Source organism: Anomaloglossus baeobatrachus, chromosome 6 (genome assembly GCF_048569485.1).
Source record: "Anomaloglossus baeobatrachus isolate aAnoBae1 chromosome 6, aAnoBae1.hap1, whole genome shotgun sequence".
Classification (NCBI taxonomy): domain Eukaryota; kingdom Metazoa; phylum Chordata; class Amphibia; order Anura; family Aromobatidae; genus Anomaloglossus; species Anomaloglossus baeobatrachus.
In genome coordinates this window covers 567,788,908-567,816,747 of record NC_134358.1, presented here as the reverse complement: position 1 = coordinate 567,816,747, position 27,840 = coordinate 567,788,908, and the positions used below count along the sequence as shown (strand labels likewise).

The window sequence follows — 27,840 nt, the reverse complement described above, 5'->3', positions numbered from 1 at the left end:
CACCTGTATATATTACTGTCACCCGTCCACTCTGGTGACACCTGCTGGTGACGCTGTGCACACCTGTATATATTACTGTCACCCGTCCTCTCTGGTGACACCTGCTGGTGACTCTGTGCACACCTGTATATATTACTGTCACCCGTCCTCTCTGGTGACACCTGCTGGTGACTCTGTGCACACCTGTATATATTACTGTTCCCCGTCCTCTCTGGTGACACCTGCTGGTGAAGCTGTGCACACCTGTATATATTACTGTTCCCCGTCCTCTCTGGTGACACCTGCTGGTGAAGCTGTGCACACCTGTATATATTACTGTTCCCCGTCCTCTCTGGTGACACCTGCTGGTGACGCTGTGCACACCTGTATATATTACTGTCACCCGTCCTCTCTGGTGACACCTGCTGGTGACTGTGCACACCTGTATATATTACTGTTCCCCGTCCTCTGGTGACACCTGCTGGTGAAGCTATGCACTGCAGACCTGTGAATTAGATCATTTATTGCAGATTCTGCAATTGAGTCTTGTGTAATAAACTGCATGACGTTTTTTCAGAGCACAAGGTAGGATAAAAGACAATATTTCTTTTTTTTCATCATTTATTTCATAATTTAAAATAGGATTATTCATACTGTACATCGGCCAATCAGACGGTTATAAAATACATATGGGAGATTACACGTTATGATATTCAGAGTTTTCTGCACTGAACCGCTATAAAGTCATCCATCCTGTGGCTTTTCAGATTCTGGGATTTGTAGCTGAATTTTGTCAGAAAAATCGGTTTAAATCTTTTAAAAGTAGTGCTGGCCCTTTAAATTTTGGTTGACAACGCTACTGGATAAACCGGGCAGTGCGTCTGCCGCCGGCGGGAGGCGAAAATGTGCGACTGCAGTCAGAAAGCAGGACGAGGCCGGACCCCGGAGACCGCGACTCACAGAAAGCCCAAATCATCGGGGGCGATGTGCCCGGCCAAACATGCACAGCCAAGGAAATTCCCGGAAACCAGGACAGGGTTAATCAAAGCGTCGCCCGAACGTCCGCTCCGTACAATGGAAGGGTCTGCTCCTTCCTCAGACTGTGATTTGGCTGTAACTGGAGGTTCCGTGTCACCCCCCCCCCAAAGCAGTCACCTCATACGAGTCCAGTCTGAGGGTCCCGGAGTCCGGAAACAAGACATGAATACACATAAGGCCGTGTGTAAGGTCCTGGGGGGGCACCGTGGCCGTCACCTCGTACACCGCGCAGGTCCAGTTCTTGTGACGCCATCTCTATAGTGATGGCGCTCAGTTTAGTGTCACATTAAGGCTGTAGACGTGATACTCGGGGTCCGGGGAGTGTATGTGATATTGGTGTTCTCGCACGCCGTCAGGTCCCGCTCCCCCGGACGGTGCCGGTTCTCAGATCAGATCTCCCGATCACAAAGTCTTAGGTTTTGTTCAGGGTCCACAGCGGGTCCAGCATATTGAGGGGGTCGTCTTCGGATTTGCCGACCCGTGCCAGGCCGCTGCCGTTCTGGGGCTGGAGGAAGTTCTGCTTGTTCATCTTCTGCTTCCCGCGCTGAGAGCCGTCCAGACTGAAGGTCTCGGGGGTGAGCGATGCGAGCAGGGTGAGTGATGATGAGGACGGCGCGGGGCCGGCAGCAGAAGGCTCAGGACTTGGCGCTGGGTCGTGGCTGTTGGCGGCTTCTGCGGGGGCTTCGCTGGTTCCGTTGCTGGTGGTCGGGTTCGGAGGCGTCTGTGGCTCGGGGATTAGTGAAGCTGTAAGATCTGGATGTGAGGAGCTCGGGGGAAACACCGCCTGTAGAATGTCATGTGGCGCCAGCTCGGGGTCCGGAAGCAGCGGCGGCGGCTGGTAATGGTTGGTGCCCTCGGGGCTGCCGGAGCATGGCTTAATGCTCAGCTTTGCGATGGTGGCTTGGATGGAGCTGATGGGCATATCCCCCCCGAGCACGATGTCCTGCGGATCCTGCAGATTGTAGATCTGGGAAAGAAAAAGCAAGAAGTGACCGGAGTGTGACCGGTGCGACAGGTCCCCGACCCGGCTTCATCCCCAAAGTCATCACCGAGCTACTAATGAGTCCGAATAATCGATAACACAGGGAGCAGAGCTGCAGTGTAAAGCAGGGGAATGGAGAGAGCCGCAGTGTAAAGCAGGGGAATGGAGAGAGCCGCAGTGTAAAGCAGGGGAATGGACAGAGCCGCAGTGTAAAGCAGGGGAATGGACAGAGCCGCAGTGTAAAGCAGGGGAACGGACAGAGCCGCAGTGTAAAGCAGGGGAACGGACAGAGCCGCAGTGTAAAGCAGGGGAATGGACAGAGCCGCAGTGTAAAGCAGGGGAATGGACAGAGCCGCAGTGTAAAGCAGGGGAACGGACAGAGCCGCAGTGTAAAGCAGGGGAACGGACAGAGCCGCAGTGTAAAGCATGAGAATGGACAGAGCCGCAGTGTAAAGCAGGGGAATGGACAGAGCCGCAGTGTAAAGCAGGGGAATGGACAGAGCCGCAGTGTAAAGCAGGGGAATGGACAGAGCCGCAGTGTAAAGCAGGGGAATGGACAGAGCCGCAGTGTAAAGCAGGGGAACGGACACAGCTGCAGTGTAAAGCAGGGGAACGGACACAGCTGCAGTGTAAAGCAGGGGAACGGACACAGCCGCAGTGTAAAGCAGGGGAACGGACACAGCTGCAGTGTAAAGCAGGGGAACGGACACAGCCGCAGTGTAAAGCAGGGGAACGGACACAGCCGCAGTGTAAAGCAGGGGAACGGACACAGCTGCAGTGTAAAGCAGGGGAACGGAGAGAGCCGCAGTGTAAAGCATGAGAATGGAGAGAGCCGCAGTGTAAAGCATGAGAATGGACAGAGCCGCAGTGTAAAGCATGAGAATGGACAGAGCCGCAGTGTAAAGCAGGGGAACAGACAGAGCCGCAGTGTAAAGCAGGGGAACGGAGAGAGCTGCAGTGTAAAGCAGGGGAACAGACACAGCTGCAGTGTAAAGCAGGGGAACAGATAGAGCCGCAGTGTAAAGCATGGGAACGGACAGAGCCGCAGTGTAAAGCATGGGAACGGACAGAGCTGCAGTGTAAAGCATGAGAATGGACAGAGCTGCAGTGTAAAGCAGGGGAATGGACAGAGCTGCAGTGTAAAGCATGGGAACAGACACAGCTGCAGTGTAAAGCATGGGAACAGACACAGCTGCAGTGTAAAGCAGGGGAATGGACAGAGCTGCAGTGTAAAGCATGGGAACAGACACAGCTGCAGTGTAAAGCAGGGGAATGGACAGAGCCGCAGTGTAAAGCATGGGAACAGACAGCTGCAGTGTAAAGCATGGGAACAGACAGAGCTGCAGTGTAAAGCAGGGGAATGGACAGAGCTGCAGTGTAAAGCATGGAAACGGACACAGCTGCAGTGTAAAGCATGGGAACAGACAGAGCTGCAGTGTAAAGCATGGAAACGGACACAGCTGCAGTGTAAAGCATGGGAACAGACACAGCTGCAGTGTAAAGCATGGGAACAGACAGAGCTGCAGTGTAAAGCATGGGAACAGACAGTGCCGCAGTGTAAAGCATGGGAACAGACAGAGCCGCAGTGTAAAGCAGGGGAATGGACAGAGCCGCAGTGTAAAGCAGGGGAATGGACAGAGCCGCAGTGTAAAGCATGGAAACGGACACAGCTGCAGTGTAAAGCATGGGAACAGACAGAGCTGCAGTGTAAAGCAGGGGAATGGACAGAGCTGCAGTGTAAAGCATGGAAACGGACACAGCTGCAGTGTAAAGCATGGGAACAGACAGAGCTGCAGTGTAAAGCATGGGAACAGACAGAGCTGCAGTGTAAAGCATGGGAACAGACAGAGCTGCAGTGTAAAGCATGGGAACAGACAGAGCTGCAGTGTAAAGCATGGGAACAGACAGAGCTGCAGTGTAAAGCATGGGAACAGACAGAGCTGCAGTGTAAAGCATGGGAACAGACAGAGCTGCAGTGTAAAGCAGGGGAATAGACAGAGCTGCAGTGTAAAGCATGGGAACAGACACAGCTGCAGTGTAAAGCATGGGAACAGACAGAGCTGCAGTGTAAAGCAGGGGAATGGACAGAGCTGCAGTGTAAAGCATGGAAACGGACACAGCTGCAGTGTAAAGCATGGGAACAGACAGAGCTGCAGTGTAAAGCATGGGAACAGACAGAGCTGCAGTGTAAAGCAGGGGAATAGACAGAGCTGCAGTGTAAAGCATGGGAACAGACAGAGCTGCAGTGTAAAGCATGGGAACAGACAGAGCTGCAGTGTAAAGCAGGGGAATAGACAGAGCTGCAGTGTAAAGCAGGGGAATAGACAGAGCTGCAGTGTAAGGCTCTGTGCGCACTGGGAAATGGAATTTTCTTGAGAAAATTCCGCATCCTCTCAAAGATTACCGCACCCGCGGTAAAAAACCGCGGGAAACCGCACCCGAAAACCGCATGCGGTTTGCCGCGGCTTTACCGCGGTATTGTTCGCGGTATTGCCGCGTGCGGGTTGGGATGTGCTTTATTGCATTCAATGCAATAAAGCACATTGAAGAAAAAAAAAAAAAAAATACATTTAATTCTGATAGTAGATAGACAGAAGAATAGATAGAGGGATAGATAGATAGATAGATAGATAGATAGAGGGATAGACAGATCGCTGCATTTCCCACGGTCGGCAGTGAGTTCACATTACCGGCCGTGGGAAATGACCGGTAATTACCTCTGCTGTCTGCTGCATTCAGCCTGTGTCTGTGTCAGTCGCGGCTGGATGTCAGCAGTGCAGGACGCAGGAGCCGGAGCTGTGTGGATTATGCAGGACCCTGTGGATTACGCCGGAGCTTTGTTTGGGAGGGGTTAATAAAATGGTGAACGAGGCTTGTTGGTTTTATTTAAAATAAAGGATTTTTCGGTGTCTGTGTTTTTTTCACTTTACTTACGGGTTGATCATGTCAGCTGTCACATAGACGCTGCCATGATCAAGCTTGGGGTTAATGGCGGTGGTCCCCCATCACCATTAACCCCTTGTATTACCTTGTCACCACTGCTACACGGTGGCAAGAAGAGCCGAGGACACGCCGGCAGTGCCGCATAATGCATGCGACAGTGCCGGGGCAGCTGCGGCTGATATTCTCGGCTGCCGGAGGGGGAGTGAGGCGGGGGACATTACCCCTGCCCCTCTCCCTCCCCAGCCTGAGAATACCGGGCCGCCGCTGTGTGCTTACCTCGGCTGCAAGGTAAATATGCAGCGGAGCCCACGTTCTTTTTTTTCTATATTTCCGTTTTCTTTCTGTGTGTGTTCTATGTGTCTGTGTCTATGTGATCTATGTCTGTGATGTGTTCTGTGTCTGATCTGTGTGTGTTTACTCTGCACGACTTCCTGTTCCTGTAATGACATCACTTCCCTGCAAAACCGCAAGCAAGTGATGCACATTACCGGAGGTAAACCGCAAAATACCGCAGGGAATAATGCAGGAAAGAAGGGAATTTTGTTACTTACCGTAAATTCCTTTTCTTCTAGCTCCAATTGGGAGACCCAGACAATTGGGGTGTATAGCTACTGCCTCCGGAGGACACACAAAGTATTACACTTAAAAGTGTAAAGCCCCTCCCCTCTGCCTATACACCCTCCCGTGCATCACGGGCTCCTCAGTTTTGGTGCAAAAGCAGGAAGGAGGAAACTTATAACTTGGTCTAAGGTAAATTCAATCCGAAGGATGTTCGGAGAACTGAAACCATAGCCAAGAACAATTCAATCTGAACAACATGTGTACACAAAGAAAACAACAGCCCGAAGGGCACAGGGGCGGGTGCTGGGTCTCCCAATTGGAGCTAGAAGAAAAGGAATTTACGGTAAGTAAACAAAATTCCCTTCTTCTTTGTCGCTCCATTGGGAGACCCAGACAATTGGGACGTCCAAAAGCAGTCCCTGGGTGGGTAAAAGAATACCTCAATAAAAGAGCCGTAAAACGGCTCCTTCCTACAGGTGGACCACCGCCGCCTGAAGGACTCGCCTACCTAGGCTGGCATCTGCCGAAGCGTAGGTATGCACTAGATAGTGCTTCGTGAAAGTGTGCAGGCTCGACCAGGTAGTCGCCTGACACACCTGCTGAGCCGTAGCCTGGTGCAGCAATGCCCAGGACGCACCCATGGCTCTGGCGGAATGGGCCTCCAGCCTGAAGGGACCGGAAGCCCAGCAGAACGGTAGGCTTCAAGAATTGGTTCCTTGATCCACTGAGCCAAGTTGACTTGAAAGCCTGTGACCCTTTACGCTGGCCAGCGACAAGGACAAAGAACGCATCCGAGCGGCGCAGGGGCGCCGTACGAGAAATATAGAGTCTGAGTGCTCTCACCAGATCCAACAAATGCAAATCCTTTTCACATCGGTGAACTGGATGAGGACAAAAAAGAAGGTAAGAAGATATCCTGATTGAGATGAAAAGAGGATACCACCTTCGGGAGACATTCCGGAACCGGACGCAGAACCACCTTGTCCTGGTGAAACACCAGGAATGGTGGCTTTGCATGACCGTGCTGCTATGTCAGACACTCTGCGGAGTGACGTGACTGCCACTAGGAAGACCACCTTCTGCGAAAGCGTGAAAGAGAAATATCCCTCATCGGCTCGAAGGGTGGTTCCTGAAGAGCCGGTATCACCCTGTTCCGATCCAGGGTTCTAGCCGACGCTTGGAAGGAGGGACTATGTGTCAAACCCCCTGCAGGAACGTGCCCTACCGTGAGATGCCACAGATCCGGGTACCACGACCTCCTCGGCCAGTCTGGAGCGACGAGGATGGCGCGGCGGCAGTCGGATCTGAACTTGCGTAACACTCTGGGCAGCATCGCCAGAGGACGAAATACGTAAGGCAGTGGAAACTGCGACCAATCTGGCCTTGAGAACGTGCCATGAATGCCGGGACCTTGTTGTTGTGCCGGGACGCCAATAGGTCGACGTTCGGTTTCACCCAGCGGCAACAATCTCTTGAAACACGTCCGGGTGAAGAGACCATTCCCCTGCGTCCATGCCCTGGCGACTGAGGAAGTCTGCTTCCCAGTTTTCTACGCCCGGGATGTGAACTGCGGAGATGGTGGAGGCTGTGGCTTCCACCGACAGCAGAATCCGCCGGACTTCCTGGAAGGCTTGCCGACTGCTTGTGCCGCCTTGGTGGTTGATGTATGCCACCGCCGTGGCGATGTCCAACTGAAATCGGATCTGCCTGCATTCCAGCCATGGCTGGGACGCTTTTAGGGCTAGATACACTGCCCTCACCTCCGGAACATTGATCTGGGGGGAGGACTCTGTTGAGTCCATGTACCCTGAGCCCTGTGGCGGGGGAAGACTCCCTGACAGACTCGCGTCAGCCGTGACCACAGCCCAGGATGGGGGTAGGAAGGATTTTTCCTTCGATAAGAAGTGAGAAGAAGTGTGTGCCTCCTTCGCACAAAGCTTAAAAACTGAGGAGCCCGTGATGCACGGGAGGGTGTATAGCAGAGGGGAGGGGCTTTACACTTTTAAGTGTAATACTTTGTGTGTCCTCCGGAGGCAGTAGCTATACACCCCAATTGTCTGGGTCTCCCAATGGAGCGACAAAGAAACGCAGTGAACCGCACAGAATTTGCTGCCTGCGTTATTCCCTGCGGGATTTCATGATTAACATTGAGTCAATGGAGTGAAATCCCGCAGCGATGTGCGGAAAAGAAGTGACATGCACTTGTTTTTGCTGCGGGATTACCGCAGCAAAACATGCAGCTGTCAAATTCCGCCCAGTGCGCACAGGATTTTTTTCTCCATAGGATTTGCTGGTGATTCACTGCAGAGATGTTATGAACATTTTCTGCAGCGAAACATGCAGCAAATCCGCGGCAAAATCCGCGAAAAATCCGGTAAGTGCGCACATAGCCTAAAGCATGGGAACAGACAGAGCCGCAGTGTAAAGCATGGGAACAGACACAGCTGCAGTGTAAAGCATGGGAACAGACAGCTGCAGTGTAAAGCAGGGGAACAGACAGAACCGCAGTGTAAAGCATGGGAACAGACACAGCTGCAGTGTAAAGCATGGGAACAGACAGCTGCAGTGTAAAGCAGGGGAACAGACAGAACCGCAGTGTAAAGCAGGGGAACAGACAGAGCTGCAGTGTAAAGCAGGGGAATAGACAGAGCTGCAGTGTAAAGCATGGGAACAGACAGAGCTGCAGTGTAAAGCATGGGAACAGACAGAGCTGCAGTGTAAAGCATGGGAACAGACAGAGCTGCAGTGTAAAGCATGGGAACAGACAGAGCCGCAGTGTAAAGCATGCACGGAGCATTGATGAGACACGTGGCTGGAGATGGACAGTATCACGCTCCCTGCACCCTTGGATCCGGACCTTTTGTGCGGCGCTGGGCTGCGGCTTGCTGGCAGACGGGGTGTAGAAGCCGTGTCTCTGCAGGAGCTGCTCCGCGTGCTTCAGAACCGCCTCGTAGCAGAACTTCAGATGGATCTGCATGAAGAGAGTAGAGAATGACAGAGGCACGACACCGCAGCTCTGCAGACGAGCACAGCGTGTGCGCGGCTCCCACCTTCTCATGCAGCATGTGCTTCCTCTGCTGCCTCATCTTCTTCACCAGCTCCGCCAGGTCCGGGATCCCATTACCGGCCTCCACTTCTTGCACGGCAGCGTACAGCAGGCAGAAAGCGCCCGTCCTGCCCACGCCGGAGCTACAGATCACAGAGGGTTAAAGCCACACAACCGCAGCACACCGATACCAATGATCCACAGAAATTTACCCCCTCCCAATGTAGGACGACACATTCAATCCCCGGCCCCCAGGGACCTCCCCGGCTTGGTCCTCCCTGTGGGGCCCGCAGCTTCATTCTGCTCCATGTGAATAGGACAAAAAGCTCAGAGGAAAACCATGAAAACGCACGGTCGTCAGGAAAAATTCTCATAAAACGTAACATTTTGTTTTTTGTTATCGCCGGAGCTCCGAAAAAACCCAAGAGTGATCGAGCACATGGATCCGAAATGGCATCGATACAAAAAGAGCAAAAGTGAAAATGGTCAGTGGTGATAAAAGGTTATAGACCCCCCGGACTGTGCCCCCCGAGGAGGACGATAGTGTGCAGCACTACAGCCACGGCAGGATCCACGCTACTCACCTGCAGTGCACGACGATGGGCATGTGCAGGGGGCGCTGGTGCAGGTAGTGATTATGGACGTCCTGGATGAACCGCAGCAAGTTCCCTTTACTGTCAGGAAGACCCCTGCAATAAATCAATGGTTAGCGCTTTGTGTATAGAGCTCCTCTGCAGAGCCGTCAGTAATGCTTCTTACTAACGCGCAGTGTCTGTCGGTGCAGGGTCAGTCGGTCAGCACGCGCATGGTCGGAGGGTCAGTCGGCCGGCACACGCATGGTCGGAGGGTCAGTCGGCCGGCACGCGCATGGTCGGAGGGTCAGTCGGCCGGCACGCGAATGGTCGGTCGGCACGCGAATGGTCGGTCGGCACGCGCCTGGTCGGTCGGTCGGCAGGCGCCTGGTCGGTCGGTCGGCACGCGCCTGGTCGGTCGGCCGGCACGCGCATGGTCGGTCGGCCGGCACGCGCATGGTCGGTCGGTCGGCACGCGCATGGGCGGTCAATACGCGCATGGTCGGTCGGTTGGCCGGCACGCGCATGGTCAGCCGGCACGCGCATGGTCGGTCGGTCGGCACAGCGTCGCTCAGCATGCGTTGTATGGCTGGAGTTGGAGTCTCTGCACTTACAGCTCGGGCCAGGATGTAAACTGCAGGTGGATGATGGAGCGTTTCAGGCTTTGGTCCTTGTACTGGAGCGACATCACCCGCTCCACGTGCGTGTCTGCCACCTTGTGGCTGGTCAGCGTCAGTGTGATGTGCCCGTGTAGCACTGGCTGCCCGCGCTCCGTGGGGAAGTATCGCACTACTTTTTGCTAAAGGGATAACACAAGACAATAAGGCAAACCCCGAGAGCTGCAGGAATCCCGTCCCCGCCACGTCCCGGGCACGCACCTTCTCGATCTCCAGGTCGGACACCAGCATGACGATCAGCGACACCTTCTGCTCGTAAATCATCAGCCAGAAATCGGAGGCCGTGCCCACCAGCGGGGCCTGCGTGGCAATGATGGTCGGGCAGTACGGAGACAGGTCTTCAATCTTACTGGCATTGATGTAATCGTCCTTCCCAGACTGTATGACGATGCGGTTCTTGTCGTAGGGCATGATGTCCTGATGCCGGTTCTTCATGGTATAACAGCGGGCGATGGCAATGGACAGGTTCCTGGCTTCTTTCTCTTGGGCATCTTGGAAGTCTTTCCACATGGCATCCAGCTGGGTTGCGGCACCAGGCACCGGTTTGTCGAGAGCCGCCACCACGAGTCTGAAGCGATCCAGCTCGGACAAGAGCCGCATGACGTGCTCCGGCTTCTCATATGGGTCGTTCTCGATGAGTTGGATGCCCTTCGGTTTGAGGCCTTCTTTGGAGTCCGCCTTGGTGGGCTGCAGGAGTGGCTGTCCCACTGATGTTTTGGAGCCACCATGTTGGCTCTCAGGACTTGATGACAGGAGGTCGTCTGTGGTGGAGCCCTGCCGGTGAAAGACTGGGTCGGTAGACGCTTGGTTTAGAGAAGTGGCTCCTGGCGTCAGTGAAGGCGGGGGTCTCTGAGGCATGGCGGAGGAGGTAGATGCTGCTGGAGGCTTCACAACCAGGGACGGCTGTGGAGAAGGTGCTGGAGAAGGAATGACTGGAGCTGGAGAGATAATGGGACCACCGGGAAGCTGACCGAGCGCCGGGCTGCCAGGAGGCTGCACATGATGTGCGAGCGGCGGAGCCGGAGGTGCACCTAGAGGCATCGGGGGCCCGGGGGGCAGAGAGTTCATGGTATTGGATGGAGGAATGGGGTGTCTTGTAGGGGGCCCAAATGGCATGGCTGATGGCACCTGGGAGGCAGATCCAGCGGCTCCGCTCGGCATCCCGGGAACAGCAGGATGGGGGACAATCTGGGAGGATGGCGGCTGATTCATGGGTAGTGTTACAGTGTGACCTGGCTGAGGGGGCGCTCTGGGCACAGCGCCAGGAAAAGTAGGATGGAGGGTCTGCTGAGCGGGTTTATCCTGGGGAGGAAGTGGGTACCGCTGTGGCATTAGGTGAGAAGGCTGCATGGCGGGATGCGGTGGCTGCACCGCTTGATGAGGTGGCTGCATGGCGGGATGCGGCGGCTGCACGATGGGATGTAGCGGCTGAACGGCTTGATGCGGCGGCTGCACGATGGGATGCGGCGGCTGCACGGCTTGATGCGGCGGCTGCACGGCTTGATGCGGCGGCTGCACGACAAACTGTTGATATTGCGGTGGAGGCAGTACTTGGTTTACGATGGGCATGCCCGCTGGCTGACCCGGACGGTAAACTCCCGGCTGCTGTGGGTGGTAGGGCGCTCTCATCTGAGGGGTGAACTGGTGCGGTAGATGGGTTGCATATGGCGGCTGTCCAGGAAGAGGCTGGCCCGGCAAGTCCATTCTAGGCTGGATATGAAACATTTGGTTGGGTTGTCCTTGGGGTATATGTGTAGGGGGCTGAACATAATTCGGAAGCCCGCCTTGAGCATATGGGAAAGGGTGACTCTGACCCATGGCTGGATGCCCGGGGGGCACCATATAGCCTCTCTGAGGATGGCTGATTGGTGCCACCGCAGGCATCCTGGGTGCAGAATAGCTGGAGATGGGCCCTTGGATACTGTCCACGGTGGTGGTGGCTGGGCGGATGCCCTGTGAACCTTGAGGGCACACGGCACCTACCGGTGATGGATTTGGGACGCTTGGATTCATTGGGCCAGATACAACCGAGGCAGAAGAGGCTTGTCCTGTGCCAAAACCAACAGCAGAGTTTGGTTTAAAGTGAGCCCCAGGAGGGGCGCCCGGGCCCGACACGGGCAGGTGCTGAGGGGACGTTCTCTGCGGTGCACCCATGTAGCCGGGCGGTGCAGATGCTGGATTGGCCCTTGGTCCTCCTCCAGGGTACACATTTGGAGAGGATGGTACCTGGCTAACAGACGGATGCATCATCTGTGGAGGGACGGCTGTGCCGGAGCTGACCGTAGGAAGGCCGCTGTAAGAGACTGGAGGGAATGCCCGGCCGGGAATGGCACCAGCAGGCATCGGTGGTATGTGCCCAGGCATGGCATTAAACACAGCCTGGTTGAAAGGCGCGGCTTGTGGATCTGGCAGCGGTGCAGTCGCCATTCGCCCGGCTCCGTAGCTCCCTGCACCGGGCATCCTTATTCCACCATATGCAGCTGCGGGGTCCATGGGGAGCGCCCCTATGGCTTCTGCAGACAAGCGGTCGAGATGTGCCAGCAGGGCATCCGGGGGTAAACTCCTCAGCTCCTCCGGGAGATCGGACAGGAAGAGTGAGGAGAAGTGCTGGAGATCCGCCAGATCAGCAGCCGGAATCTTCTCCAGGTCCACGTCAGACACCTTCTTCTCCAGCGCTGGCTTGGGAGCCGTTGGTCGAGGAGGCGGCTTCTTCTTCATTTCCCTATTACACGGGTGGCACAGGGACAGTCAGGGCACATCCGGGGGCACCATCACCACCTCATGCCCGGAGGTCACAGGACGTGGGCACTTACCGCTCCAGGATCTGCAGCCGGCCGCTCTGCGAGCCTTCGTACGCCGCCCGGGCCTTCTCCAGCAGCTTGCCCACTTTGCTTTCCAAGTCTGCGTAGAAGTCCTTGCCCTCCTGGCACTTCTTCATCAGGTCCTCATAGGCCTCGTAGGAAGAGATCAGCGTCTGCACCGTGTGGTTCCACCTGAAATAGGCAGCACAGATATGAGGAAGGGGCTGTAAGAACAAAGCACTCTGCTTCTATTTTGCCCTGGATGCAGCCTGCACTGTAAAGCATGGAGGTTCACAGCTAGCTTCTATAAGCTTGTACTACACATTGCTTTCAAGCATCTTGCTTCTTAAACCAGACTGAAACCCTCCATGCTTTACACTGCAGGCTGCCCGAGAGGCACTTACTTCTGCTCAGACTCCGCCAGCACCTTCCTGATTGGTGCGTACTTGACGTTGGCTTCGGTCAGCGCCTTCAGGATGTTCTCCTGGGCCGACAGGTTCTGATCCACGTAAACCTTCAGCTGCTCGTACTTCTTCAGCTGCTCAGCAAAGAGTTTCTGGGGGAAAACAGCGGCAGTGAAGCGGCCTCCAATCACACAAGACTAGAGGCTCATGAACAAGGAGGCTCAGGATGAATCCTGCCATCATCACCTTCATCTCTGAGCGGTCAGTGGTGACCAGGGAGGTGGTGATGTCGTCCTTCTGTATAGTGTCCCGCAGCTGCTGCTCCAGAGACAGACGCTGCTCCTTCATCTCCTGCACCTTCCCCAGGATCCTCTTCAGGTTCTGCAGCACGGACTGGTCATCTGCAAGACAGAATAGTGAGGGCAGCTCTGGAGTATAATACAAGAGGTAACTCAGGATCAGTAATGTATGTACACAGTGACTGCACCAGCAGAATAGTGAGTGCAGCTCTGGAGTATAATACAGGAGGTAACTCAGGATCAGTAATGTAATGTATATACACAGTGACTGCACCAGCAGAATAGTGAGTGCAGCTCTGGAGTATAATACAGGAGGTAACTGAGGATCAGTAATGTATGTACACAGTGACTGCACCAGCAGAATAGTGAGTGCAGCTCTGGAGGATAATACAGGAGGTAACTCAGGATCAGTAATGTATGTACACAGTGACTGCACCAGCAGAATAGTGAGTGCAGCTCTGGAGTATAATACAGGAGGTAACTGAGGATCAGTAATGTATGTACACAGTGACTGCACCAGCAGAATAGTGAGTGCAGCTCTGGAGGATAATACAGGAGGTAACTCAGGATCAGTAATGTATGTACACAGTGACTGCACCAGCAGAATAGCGAGTGCAGCTCTGGAGGATAATACAGGAGGTAACTCAGGATCAGTAATAGAGAGAGAGGGGAGCCAGCACGATCTGAAATTGGCATGCATCATATAGAAAGTGCAAATTCACAGATTTATTCCAACTGTACTGTAATATAAATGAGATTTTTAGCAAATAATTGATCAATTATTTGAGCCACCCCTGCCAACGTCACGGCAAATCTCAATAGGGGGGTCCTACTCTATATTCTGTATTTCATGTGCCAAGCGGCCTCCTAGATAAAGTTAAAAGCAGAACCATAATGGAGCACACATACCTGTAACCTGTATATATAGCCGCTTCTATGTTGCAAAAGAGGCAATTGTGGATAGAGGCCAGCCCAGGTCCCAGCATGTCGAGCAAGCTCTACACATACCAGGACTATATCAGAACTGACCCTCCCAGTGCCAGACAGCAACCATTGATAAAGGCGGACCAGATCCACGTATGGTGCTTAATTAGCAATGCCTGTGGAAAGGGTGAGGCAACTGATTGTGTACAGCTACCAACAGGAGGAATACATTGCAAACCAAGATCAGGCGTGCATAGCATGGTGGTGACCAGCCACCAGACATTTGTAGCCTTTTTTGCAGCATGGAAGCGGCTATATACAGGTTACAGGTATGTGTGCTCCATTATGGTTCTGCTTTTAACTTTATCTAGGAGGCCGCATGGCACATGAAATACAGAATATAGAGTAGGACCCCCCTATTGAGATTTGCCGTGACGTTGGCAGGGGTGGCTCAAAAAATGGATCAATTATTTGCTAAAAATCTCTTTTTTATTATAGTACAGTTGGAATAAATCTGTGAATTTTCACTTTTTATATGATGCATGCCAATTTCAGATCGTGCTGGCTCCTTTTTCTCAGGATCAGTAATGTAATGTATGTACACAGTGACTGCATCAGCAGAATAGTGAGTGCAGCTCTGGAGTATAATACAGGAGGTAACTCAGGATCAGTAATGTAATGTATGTACACAGTGACTGCATCAGCAGAATAGTGAGTGCAGCTCTGGAGTATAATACAGGAGATAACTCAGGATCAGTAATGTATGTACACAGTGACTGCACCAGCAGAATAGTGAGTGCAGCTCTGGAGTGTAATACAGGATGGTGCTTGCGGTCAGTGCAGGATACGCGGTCGGTGCTCACCCTCCGTCAGTGTTGGTGCGGGCAGCGCTTGCTGGAGCTGGTCCAGGGGTCCGCTCAGGAGCCGCAGGTTGCTGATGTGCAGGTTCATGGCTTTGTGCAGCTCGGTGTTGGTGAAGCTCGCCTTCTCATGCACCTCCATGTACTTTGTCCATTCTTTGCTCACTTCAGCCATCGCAGGGGAGGAGGTCGGAGGCCCATTTGCTTTCCCCACCTCATCTTGTAATTTTTTCTCCTCCTTTTCTTCTTCATCGAGAACGTCCTTAATGTCTTTAAGAGACGCCTCCACGTCTGTGAACACTCCGGAGAGCGCTGGAAGGAGACAAGCGCAGGATGATTGACAGGAAGGTGTGCAGAGCATCTCCACAGACCGGCACAGCCGTGACAGCAGGAAGTCAGCAGAGAGGAGCACAGCACACAAGGCGCGGAGCAGCAGACTACACCCGGGTGGTAAATCACACTCACCCTGCATGGACTGGACCAGGCTCTTCACGGTGTCCGGCCGCACGCTCAGCGCTGCACACTTCTCCATCAGGGATGGTGGGATGTGGCTGTACAGGTCCAGATTGTCCACCGTGTCCGGATCCAGCTGCAGCGAGTCTGTGAACTGACTGCAACAAGCAAGAGGAGAAATCATAGTGCTGCTCAGAGCTTGAACCGCAATTTACTGTTCCGCTGACTTTTATTGGAAAATTGGAAAGTGTCAGTAAATTTGTGGACAGACATCGCTCTAAGAGCAGATTAGGGAGGAAGATCTGTACAAAGTGAAACTTACTGTAAAGGAAAGCTGTGTGCAGACACTGATCAAGCAGGAAAAGCTGCATAGTAGTGAGCGCAGCTCTGGAGTGTAATACAGGATGTAACTCAGGATCAGTAATTTATGTACACAGTGAGCGCAGCTCTGGAGTATAATACAGGAAGTAACTCAGGATCAGTAATGTAATGTATGTACACAGTGTCTGCACCAGCAGAATAGTGAGTGCAGCTCTGGAGTATAATACAGGCGGTAACTCAGGATCAGTAATGTAATGTACACAGTGTCTGTACCAGCAGAATAGTGAGTGCAGCTCTGGAGTATAATACAGGAGGTAACTCAGGATCAGTAATGTAATGTATGTACACAGTGTCTGCACCAGCAGAATAGTGAGTGCAGCTCTGGAGTATAATACAGGAAGTAACTCAGGATCAGTAATGTAATGAAGGTATTCAGTGACTTCAGAGCTGCAATCACAATTCTTCTAGTTGAGTATAATACAGGATGTACCTTGTATTGGGTAATATTACTATAAAATTAACTTACTCAAGGACTTCATTCTTCGTATCTATTTTGGACATTATTTCACGCAGCAGTTTTGCCTTTTCCTCACTGGAGAAAGAAAAATGATCTTTGGTTAAGATGTAATAAATGACGACAAGTATAAACAGCGGTCCCCGCCATTCAGATGATCACTGCCTGTAGCTTGTGAAGCACCAATATATGCAGCAGCGCAGTACACACAGGAATCAACAGAAAATATAAAGAATCCTGGATTATAAAGTGCTGAAGTCTGAGGACGGCATAGGGGAAGACCTGGGCGAGTAACTAGTCAACTGAAAGGGGGTCATTCTCTGATCCCCGCCTACTGCAGAGAGACCCCCCACATTCAGCTCACGTCCCGCACAGCAACCTGGTATTCGTTAGTGCGTCCTGATCACCTTCTGGCCCTGTCATTGTACTCTGCTGATTGGATGGAAAAATATGGCGCAGCACAACGGCCGAGGCTGGAACAGTCGGGCTGTGCGTGTGCTAGAACGGAACGGCCCAGGTGAACCAGGGTGGTGGAGGCGGTCCAGAGGGAGACCGTCCAAAAGGAACGGAGGCAACCCAGACTGAACGGAGGCGGCGGCCCAGACTGAACGAAAAGCAGAGGAAGCGGCCCAGACAGAACGGGGGAGGTGGCCAGGACAGAACGGAGGAGGTGGCCAGGACAGAACGGAGGCAGCCCAAACGGAACGGAGGCGGCCATGACTGAACGGAGGTTGAGGAGGCAGCCCAGATGGAACGGAAGTGGCCCAGACTGAACGGAGGTGAAGGAGAAAGCAGCCCAGACGGAACAGCAGCGGCGGAGGTGGCCCATACAGAACGGATGTGGACAGATGGAACGGAGGCGGAGGTGGTGGCCCAGAAGAATATGGTGTCGAAATGATGCTCTATATAAAAGTGAAAGATCAGTGGAAAACTCGTGTTGGTGGCGACAGCATCTCGTGACCCGTATGGAAGAGATTGGAGACGCGGCAGGTACAGGTATGTAAAGACATTACAGAGTGCCCCTTTAAGTGTGTAATGTGAAGTAACCACCTTTTAGAAATGATTTTACCCAACCGGCAGCTCCTGTGGTCCCGGGTGTCAGTGCGGCAGGTAATGAGTAACCTCCGCCGTCTGTTCACATTTCATTGTGGAATAAGCCTTGTCGGGGGCAGAATATTCCGCTGCTCCGGCGCAGCACTGCTGCTCGCTGCTGGATCAGATCAGCCCCTTTAAAGCACGGGATCTTTTCTTTCTGCTTTATTTTATTCTCCTCACCTTCCAGGAGACTGAACTTTTATTTTTCTTGGAGCTGATTGAGGGTTGTTTTTTTGTGGGACCCGATGTCATTTTTAACGTCACCATTCATTTTACCCTATGTCCTGTTTGTGCGGTGAAATGTGGGAAACAACTCACATCAGTGTTTTTGGGTTTTGTTTTTTTACAGCTTCATTGTGGCAAAATGGGCTGAACCCCCGGACTCTGCAGGTCAGGCGGATTACAGCAATACAGGGCCTATTATATTAATGCCGTAGTAGTGCAGGGTAATAGCAAAATCGTGGTTGTTCTATAAAGCCCAACCTGTGTCTGAGCTTTATGAGACAAACATGGCAGTTACTGGGGCTGTCAGCCGGTCCTTGGCTCCAGAGTCACCAGAATTGTGTCAGATTGACAGTAGCATTTCAATGGTTAAGCAGCAGCGATCAGAGCTCAGCCCCAGTTGCTGCAGTTACAGGGAGATGTTGGCTGTGTAACACAGCCGCCCGTATGAAACAGGATCATCTCCTTAGCCGGCTTTATATTTTCCGTAGCATCCTAGGACGTCCTACCTGTAGAGAGATGAAGCCTCGTGCGCCGCCATTGGTACCAGCTTAGAAAAAATATCCGGTCCAGTGACGGCAGGATCGGTGGGATTAACAGGAAGAGCCTTCACTAATGGGGCTCCTGAAAGGCAAAGAAGAAAAAGAGCCCATAAAATCTGCACAGACCGTGTCTGTATCCCGCTGTGTGAGTCATGTGTGAGGGCCCACATCCTCCATTACACGGTGGTCCACATGCACAGGTCAGGGGTCCCTCACCTTTCACAGCCTGCAGCGTGTCCAGCGCTGGCACCGACTCGTGGTAGATGAAATCATTGTCCTTCTTGGCAGAATTAAATCTATAAAACAGAATAAAAAAAATCCAGTTAACGTGATCTCATTAGGCCACGTTCCCAAAATCAGGATCAGTTAGGTTTTTGGGGTCGGTGCAGCGTCGGTCTCACTTTACGACATTGGTTAATGTCACTTCACACAAGACTTTCAGATAAAACAAGAAAAATCATTAGACTTCACCCTGACAGCGGCCAACGACTGCAGCCTTCACGCCTTATCCCGGCTCCTGCGGACAGATCCCCTCTCTGGAGGTCCGCCCTTATAATCCCAGATCCTATGGACAGATCCCCTCTCTGGAGGTCCGCCCTTATAATCCCAGATCCTATGGACAGATCCCCTCTCTGGAGGTCCGCCCTTATAATCCCCCCTCCTGCGGACAGATCCTCTCTCTGGATGTCCACCCTTATAATCCCCCCTCCTGCGGACAGATCCTCTCTCTGGGGTCCGCCCTTATCTCGGCTCCTGCGGACAGATCCTCTGGGAGGTCCGCCCTTATAATTCCGGCTCCTGCGGACAGATCCCCTCTCTGGAGGTCCGCCCTTATAATCCCCCCTCCTGCGGACAGATCCTCTCTGGGGTCCGCCCTTATAATCCCGGCTCCTGCGGACAGATCCCCTCTCTGAGGTTCGCCCTTACAATCCTGGCTCCTGCGGACAGATCCCCTCTCTGAGGTCCGCCCTTATAATTCCATCTTCTGAGGACAGATCCTCTCTCTGGATGTCCATCCCTATAATTCCATTTCCTGAGGACAGATCCTCTCTCTGGATGTCCATCCCTATAATTCCATCTTCTGAGGACAGATCCTCTCTCTGGATGTCCATCCTTATAATTCCATTTCCTGAGGACAGATCCGCTCTCTGGATGTCCATCCTTATAATTCCATTTCCTGAGGACAGATCCTCTCTCTGGATGTCCATCCCTATAATTCCAGCTCCTGTGGACAGATCCTCTCTCTGAGGTCCGCCCTTATAATTCCAGCTGGTGAGGACAGATCCTCTCTCTGAGGTCTTCCCTTATAATTCCAGCTCCTGAGGACAGATCCTCTCTCTGGAGGTGCGCCCTTATAATTCCAGCTGTGAGGACAGATCCCCTCTCTGAGGTCCGCCCTTATAATTCCAGCTCCTGTGGACAGATCCTCTCTCTGAGGTCTGCCCTTATAATTCCAGCTGGTGAGGACAGATCCTCTCTCTGAGGTCCATCCCTATAATTCCAGCTCCTGAGGACAGATCCTCTCTCTGGAGGTGCGCCCTTATAATTCCAGCTGGTGAGGACAGATCCTCTCTCTGAGGTCTGCCCTTATAATTCCAGCTCCTGAGGACAGATCCTCTCTCTGAGGTCCGCCCTTATAATTCCAGCTGGTGAGGACAGATCCTCTCTCTGAGGTCCATCCCTATAATTCCAGCTCCTGAGGACAGATCCCCTCTCTGAGGTTCGCCCTTATAATTCCAGCTGGTGAGGACAGATCCCCTCTCTGAGGTTCGCCCTTATAATTCCAGCTGGTGAGGACAGATCCCCTCTCTGAGGTTCGCCCTTATAATTCCAGCTGGTGAGGACAGATCCTCTCTCTGAGGTCTGCCCTTATAATTCCAGCTCCTGTGGACAGATCCTCTCTCTGAGGTCTGCCCTTATAATTCCAGCTCCTGTGGACAGATCCTCTCTCTGGAGGTGCGCCCTTATAATTCCAGCTGGTGAGGACAGATCCTCTCTCTGGAGGTCCGTCCTTATAATTCCGGCTTCTGCGGACAGATTCTATGTGAGGTGTCATCAGGGGGAAGGGAAAACGAAGAATTTTGGTATTCACTGTAAAACCTTTTTCTCGTAGTCTTCATTGGGGGATGTAGACTACCTCATGATTCGTGTGTGTCCCCCAATAAAATGACTGAAAAAATGTTTTGTTTTTTTTTATCTATTATCTTTATTATTTTCTAAAAATGTCTTTGCTCCCTCTCAGAGACTTGATCCTGCTTGTACAATTTACTGCACTATATAGACATTGGAAAGGTAAGAAACAGGAGCCAGAACTGAGGCATCAAGCAATTGTGACTGGTGGCGGAAATTCACAGGATAAACCTAAGCGATTGGATGAATTTTTTGATCACTGCTGTGTTACGCAGCTGGCACCTGCCATGTCAGGCCGGGATAGGCCCTGTACGCCCGGCACCAGGGATGTCCGTGTATGTCACATGTCAGGATGGAGGTAAATCATTATTAATGCTAAACACATGATACAATTGACCCTTTTTCTGTTTGCCACTTACTTGCCACCGATCACATCCATCGTGAAGCGCAGGGCTTCCTGCACCGTGGTTGGTTGTCCCTGGAAGAAATAAAAACAACCACAATGTCGGCGAGTCACTGGGAGATCCTGGGCATCGCTGGGATCACGAGTACATGAGCAGCGCTTACCTTAGACTGCTTGATCGCCTCGTTAAGCTTGTCCAAAGAGCTCTGTAAATAGGCGACCTGTAAAGATGGAAGCCGTGCTGAGAGCCGACGTACAGACACGCGCCGGTCAGTCGCACCACGCACACCTGCACCTACCTGCTCGCCATATTTCTGCTGCTCCTCCGCCTGTTTCCCCATGTGCAGCTGTGAAGAAACAAGACGACCCATCACAATCGGACGCCGTGACCGTCACTGCTATCACAGGTAATGGTGGCTGAGCTGTAATACCAGACACAGCCTGTGGTGCAGCGGTGGCGCTGTTTTAAGCTAATGCAGCCATGGTTTACTAATTCTGTGCACACATAACTCACATGGGCGATGGCTGCAAAGTAGTAAATCTTCATCTGCACCAGTTTCTTCCAGTCCTTCTGTATCTTCCCCAGAAGTGAGGCCGTCTCAGAGTTCTCCAGGGCTCGGCACGCTTCCTTGTAATAATCCACCACCTGCCAAGAAGGACAGCGGAGATGTGGAGCGAGCTGGCGAGGCACCGGGACGAGGCGCACGGCGTCACCCGCTTCTCACCTGAGCGCTGATCCGCGCCACCAGGAAACTCTTCCGGTTATCCAGCATGGACTTCTCCAGCAGACACTCCTGGGCCTGACCCTGGGGAGAGAACGGCACAGCGAGGAAGATGAACCCGGGGGTGGTGCAGCCGAGACACGCAGCCGCCGAGACACGCAGCCGCCGAGACACGCAGCCGCCGAGACACGCAGCCGCCGAGACACGCAGCCGCCGAGACACGCAGCCGCCGAGACACGCAGCCGCCGAGACACGCAGCCGCCGAGACACGCAGCCGCCGAGACACGCAGCCGCCGAGACACGCAGCCGCCGAGACACGCAGCCGCCGAGACACGCAGCCGCCGAGACACGCAGCCGCCGAGACACGCAGCCGCCGAGACACGCAGCCGCCGAGACACGCAGCCGCCGAGACACGCAGCCGCCGAGACACGCAGCAGCCGAGACACGCAGCGGCCGAGACACGCAGCGGCCGAGACACGCAGCAGCCGAGACACGCAGCGGCCGAGACACGCAGCAGCCGAGACACGCAGCAGCCGAGACACGCAGCAGCCGAGACACGCAGCAGCCGAGACACGCAGCAGCCGAGACACGCCACCTCCCCAGAGACCCTGAGGCGTCTCCACATCCCGCTCTGCACTCACCAACATGAGGTTTATGTTCAGGTTCAGGATCTGGTGACTCATGTCCACGCTGTAAGAGTGAGTGAAGTGATCCCGCAGGTAGGAGAAGGCTCCGGCCGCACACTGGAAGTGAGTGCACGAGATCTTCATCCCCTGCAAGAAACCGGAGGTGGAGCGATTGCTGACAGGAAGAACAAAGGAGGAGTAGCAAAGGATAATCAATGACAGGCAGCACTAACCTCCTCCGAGACCCTCTTGTCCATAGCACCCAGCATGGAGTGCAACGCCCCTGACCAGAGAGAAGAAATTCAGTCATTGGAACAGCGCTCGTAGCACACCGCTGTATACCGCCCCAGTGAAGCGCCATATACTGCCCCAATATCCCAGTGCACTGCCGTATAAAACCCCAGTATCCCAGTGCACCGCCACATACCACCCCAGTATCCCAGTGCACCGCCACATACCACCCCAGTATCCCAGTGCACCACCACATACCACCCCAGTATCCCAGTTACACATCTAGGAGGAAGCGGAGATATGAGGCGCCGTCCATCAGCAGGGGTCTACTACATAACACCCGTGCCCCACCATTACCTACCCAGATTGTACAGGACGCAGGCCTGCTCGTACTTGATGTCAGCGTGCGTCACCGACTTTCCAGAGAAAATCTCCGTCCTGAAGAGGAAAGCGACACATTACCTACAGATAACAGAGAGCAGCAGCGGAGCCGTCCACACCCCCAAGACGAGGACAGCAGGCGAGCGCAGCGCTGGATCAAGGATTATCATCAGGCCTGGGATTCATGACAATAATCTTGGGTATAAAGCTTCATCATCTCTGCTTGCTGTCACTGAATGGGAACAACTCCTAACTGGGCACTTCTAAGAGCTGAGGATTTGCTACACTGCATCAGCTGCACAGACGCCGCCATCCTGTGCTGCACGATACACTGCAACAAACTGCAGCTGTGCCAGCAACACCAGGCCTGGAGGCAGAGGCCCCCGAATATAACCGCAATGACCGAGAGCAGAGATAAACTACCAAACATACACAAGGAGACCCTGTGAGCCCAGCTGCAGCCCCCGGTCTGCATCCCTCACCACGTGATGGGCACCGCCGCCTCCTGCTCCACGCCCATGGGGATGCGACTCTGCAGGTAATGGAGTTGGCCAAAGTACTTGCGCAAAACGCTGCATCCTTCAAAGTCTCGGGGGACGTTCACGGCGCTCTGAGGGGAAAGGGGGAAGAAGATTAACAGCGCACAGACTGGGGAGTCACGGTGCTGCAGGGTATGGACGCACTACAGTCGTCCTCCGTCACTGCAGCTGCCCCCTCTCCCCATCCTCACCTGTCTCAGTTGAGCTCAGGTACTGCAGCTGCCCCCTCTCCCCATCCTCACCTGAGCTCAATCACTGCAGCTGCCCCCTCTCCCCATCCTCACCTGTCTCAGTCACTGCAGCTGCTCCCTCTCCCCATCCTCACCTGAGCTCAGTCACTGCAGCTGCCCCCTCTCCCCAACCTCACCTGAGCTCAATCACTGCAGCTGCTCCCTCTCCCCATCCTCACCCTCACCTGTCTCAGTTGAGCTCAGTTACTGCAGCTGCCCCCTCTCCCCATCCTCACCTGAGCTCAGTCACTGCAGCTTCCCCCTCCCCCCTATCCTCACCTGTCTCAGCTATCCTCCATCACTGCAGCTGCCCCCTCTCCCCATCCTCACCTGAGCTCAATCACTGCAGCTGCTCCCTCTCCCCATCCTCACCCTCACCTGTCTCAGTTACTGCAGCTGCCCCCTCTCCCCATCCTCACCTGAGCTCAGTCACTGCAGCTGCCCCCTCCCCCCCATCCTCACCTGTCTCAGCTATCCTCCATCACTGCAGCTGCCCCCTCTCCCCATCCTCACCTGTCTCAGGTCACTGCAGCTGCCCCCTCCCCCCCATCCTCACCTGTCTCAGCTATCCTCCATCACTGCAGCTGCCCCCTCTCCCCATCCTCACCTGTCTCAGCTGCTCCAGCTTCTTCAGCTCCTCGTTGTAATTTTCTGGATTTTCACCGTAATTTTTCAAAACAAACTAAAATAAAAATAAAATAAATTAAAAAAGTTGTCGCCCCCCGTCCGCTGCGCCCTGGGGGCATCCCCACTCGCACCCGCAGGTATAAAGCCTGTACAGTTTTCTTGCTTCTCACAGCTGAAGGTTCGCTGCAGTAGTGGGCACAGGCTTGTGGATGTGTACCGCTCCTTTAAGAGACACATGCCCGGGTGATAAATGTAAATACCCGGATGACATCAGGCGGCCGGTGCCAGGATGCAGATATTAATGGGATCAGACGGGAGCGGCCGCAGCTTCCTGCAATTACTGCTTCTCTGCAGTCGGGAGGACGAGACTCCGCGGCCCCTTCTAGAAGGATCCAGAGCACGGGGCGGCCAAGATGATCAGGAGACGTCACCCCATCTCTACAAGATCTCTGCTGGCCGCCAATGAATGGGGACATCATACAGTAAAGACTGAAAATTCAGCCCAAGACTGGTCACAGCTGAGGGTTTGTTACACTGTATCCAGTCTATACAATGTGACTCCAGACTGCTGCACGGGTGCCAGCAAGAAGCGAACTGCTGCTCCCAGTCTGTGCACATCGGGGCATGCTGGGATCTGTAGTGCAAGATCGGGAGGATAAGAAGCGTAAAGCAGCGCGAAACAGAACACAACGACCCCAGGGCACCCGAATACAGCGCTGCACCCCCAGAAGTATAACCCGGCACCTGCCATCTCCACACTGCCCGACCGTCAGGACCCCTGCAACCCCGTCTCAAGTAGATGTAGAAACCTGGCACTCAAGATCTGCAACCTCGGGCACCCCCACATATGGCCGATGAACACCCCCCATCCACTAGACGATGATTCCCCCCGCATCTATCCGACGATTTCCCCCGGGCACGCGCATCTATCCGACGATCCCCCCCCCCCCGCACGCGCATCCAGCCGACGATTCCCCCTCGCGCACGCGCATCCAGCAGACGATTCCCCTCGCGCACGCGCATCCAGCCGACGATTCCCCCTCGCGCACGCGCATCCAGCCGACGATTCCCCTCGCGCACGCGCATCCAGCCGACGATTCCCCCTCGCGCACGCGCATCCAGCCGACGATTCCCCTCGCGCACGCGCATCCAGCCGACGATTCCCCCTCGCGCACGCGCATCCAGCCGACGATTCCCCCTCGCGCACGCGCATCCAGCCGACGATTCCCCCTCGCGCACGCGCATCCAGCCGACGATTCCCCCTCGCGCACGCGCATCCAGCCGACGATTCCCCCTCGCGCACGCGCATCCAGCCGACGATTCCCCCTCGCGCACGCGCATCCAGCCGACGATTCCCCCTCGCGCACGCGCATCCAGCCGACGATTCCCCCTCGCGCACGCGCATCCAGCCGACGATTCCCCCTCGCGCACGCGCATCCAGCCGACGATTCCCCCTCGCGCACGCGCATCCAGCCGACGATTCCCCCTCGCGCACGCGCATCCAGCCGACGATTCCCCCTCGCGCACGCGCATCTAGCCGACGATTCCCCTCGCGCACGCGCATCTAGCCGACGATTCCCCCCGCGCATCTAGTTGAGAATTCACTTCCCGCGCGCGCATCTAGCCGACAATGCACACACCCCCGCACGCGCATCTAGCCGACACTCCCCACTCCCCGGGAATTTAGCCAACGACTGCCCTCCCCGCGCACCCATGAGTGTACCCGTCCGCCCCTGGCACCCTCTGACTTTGCTGAGAAACTCTGCGGCCTCTCTGCCTCTTATAACACCGCCCGGGGCCCCCACCCCCTGACTTCTCGCGCACCGCCCGGGGCCCCCTGACTCCTCAGACACCCCCGGGGCCCCCTGACTCCTCAGACACCCCCGGGGCCCCCTGACTCCTCAGACACCCCCGGGGCCCCCTGACTCCTCAGACACCCCCGGGGCCCCCTGACTCCTCAGACACCCCCGGGGCCCCCTGACTCCTCAGACACCCCCGGGGCCCCCTGACTCCTCAGACACCCCCGGGGCCCCCTGACTCCTCAGACACCCCCGGGGCCCCCTGACTCCTCAGACACCCCCGGGGCCCCCTGACTCCTCAGACACCCCCGGGGCCCCCTGACTCCTCAGACACCCCCGGGGCCCCCTGACTCCTCAGACACCCCCGGGGCCCCCTGACTCCTCAGACACCCCCGGGGCCCCCTGACTCCTCAGACACCCCCGGGGCCCCCTGACTCCTCAGACACCCCCGGGGCCCCCTGACTCCTCAGACACCCCCGGGGCCCCCTGACTCCTCAGACACCCCCGGGGCCCCCTGACTCCTCAGACACCCCCGGGGCCCCCTGACTCCTCAGACACCCCCGGGGCCCCCTGACTCCTCAGACACCCCCGGGGCCCCCTGACTCCTCAGACACCCCCGGGGCCCCCTGACTCCTCAGACACCCCCGGGGCCCCCTGACTCCTCAGACACCCCCGGGGCCCCCTGACTCCTCAGACACCCCCGGGGCCCCCTGACTCCTCAGACACCCCCGGGGCCCCCTGACTCCTCAGACACCCCCGGGGCCCCCTGACTCCTCAGACACCCCCGGGGCCCCCTGACTCCTCAGACACCCCCGGGGCCCCCTGACTCCTCAGACACCCCCGGGGCCCCCTGACTCCTCAGACACCCCCGGGGCCCCCTCTCCCTTCTCTGGGGCCTCCTGACTCCTCGGACACCCCCTGACTCCTCGGACACCCCCGGGGACCCCTCTCCCTTCTCTGGGGCCTCCTGACTCCTCGGACACCCCCTGACTCCTCGGACACCCCCGGGGACCCCTCTCCCTTCTCTGGGGCCCCCTGACTCCTCGGACACCCCCTGACTCCTCGGACACCCCCGGGGCCCCCTCTCCCTTCTCTGGGGCCCCCTGACTTCTCGGACACCCCCGGGGCCCCCTCTCCCTTCTCTGGGGCCCCCTGACTTCTCGGACACCCCCGGGGCCCCCTCTCCCTTCTCTGGGGCCCCCTGACTTCTCGGACACCCCCGGGGACGCCTCTCCCTTCTCTGGGGCCCCCTGACTTCTCGGACACCCCCGGGGACGCCTCTCCCTTCTCTGGGGCCCCCTGACTCCTCGGACACCCCCGGGGCCCCCTCTCCCTTCTCTGGGGCCCCCTGACTCCTCGGACACCCCCGGGGCCCTCTCTCCCTTCTCTGGGGCCCCCTGACTCCTCGGACACCCCCGGGGACGCCTCTCCCTTCTCTGGGGCGCCCTGACTCCTCGGACACCCCCGGGGCCCCCTCTCCCTTCTCTGGGGCCCCCTGACTCCTCGGACACCCCCGGGGACGCCTCTCCCTTCTCTGGGGCGCCCTGACTCCTCGGACACCCCCGGGGCCCTCTCTCCCTTCTCTGGGGCCCCCTGACTCCTCGGACACCCCCGGGGACCCCTCTCCCTTCTCTGGGGCCCCCTGACTCCTCGGACACCCCCGGGGCCCCCTCGCCCCAGCCCACACTGCTCCCCTCATTGTTCCCTGCTCCTCCGCGGCCTCTCACCTGTTTCACCGCCTGGTTGAAGCCGAACTCCGCGGCCTCCTTCAGGTCCAGCCATATCATGGGCATGCGGGGCACGGCCTCCATGCTGCGGCTCCGGGGCTGCGTCACCCGCACGGACACACGGCCCGGACACTGCGATCGCCTCCCTGTCACACGACGCGCGCGGCCTGCCGGGACGTGTAGTCCTCCGGG

At 55.6% G+C, this 27,840-nt stretch overlaps 1 protein-coding gene across 2 annotated transcripts; it reads right to left on the bottom strand.

Moving 5' to 3' along the window:
• Positions 1 to 598: 598 nt before the first annotated feature.
• On the bottom strand, positions 599 to 27,840 carry PTPN23 (protein tyrosine phosphatase non-receptor type 23). 2 transcript variants are annotated; one of them, XM_075315831.1, is made up of 25 exons: positions 27,649 to 27,840; positions 24,103 to 24,177; positions 23,209 to 23,336; positions 22,707 to 22,783; positions 22,348 to 22,397; positions 22,130 to 22,261; positions 21,492 to 21,572; positions 21,281 to 21,412; positions 21,066 to 21,113; positions 20,931 to 20,987; positions 20,783 to 20,841; positions 18,450 to 18,529; positions 18,201 to 18,315; positions 16,387 to 16,452; positions 15,552 to 15,697; positions 15,090 to 15,398; positions 13,250 to 13,404; positions 13,004 to 13,155; positions 12,612 to 12,791; positions 10,000 to 12,520; positions 9,736 to 9,920; positions 9,134 to 9,238; positions 8,554 to 8,692; positions 8,361 to 8,474; positions 599 to 1,984 (listed from the first exon to the last, which is right to left on the bottom strand). In XM_075315831.1, the coding sequence occupies exons 1-25, from the start codon at positions 27,730 to 27,732 to the stop codon at positions 1,430 to 1,432; spliced, it is 5,745 nt and encodes a 1,914-aa protein (XP_075171946.1). In that variant the 5' UTR covers positions 27,733 to 27,840; the 3' UTR covers positions 599 to 1,429. The 2 variants fall into 2 exon arrangements, with proteins under 2 accessions (XP_075171946.1, XP_075171944.1); XM_075315829.1 differs by having other exon boundaries at positions 20,931 to 21,113.

Bases quoted from the DNA above. Each gene is read 5' to 3' on its own strand.
- PTPN23 (XM_075315829.1), bottom strand. From the start codon at position 27,732: ATGGAGGCCGTGCCCCGCATGCCCATGATATGGCTGGACCTGAAGGAG. The intron at 22,398-22,706 runs GTAGGTAATGGT...CTCTCTGGTCAG, and splicing joins CTGCGTCCTGTACAATCTGG to GGGCGTTGCACTCCATGCTG. The intron at 18,530-20,782 runs GTAAGTGGCAAA...TCTGTTTTATAG, and splicing joins ATGGATGTGATCGGTGGCAA to ATTTAATTCTGCCAAGAAGG.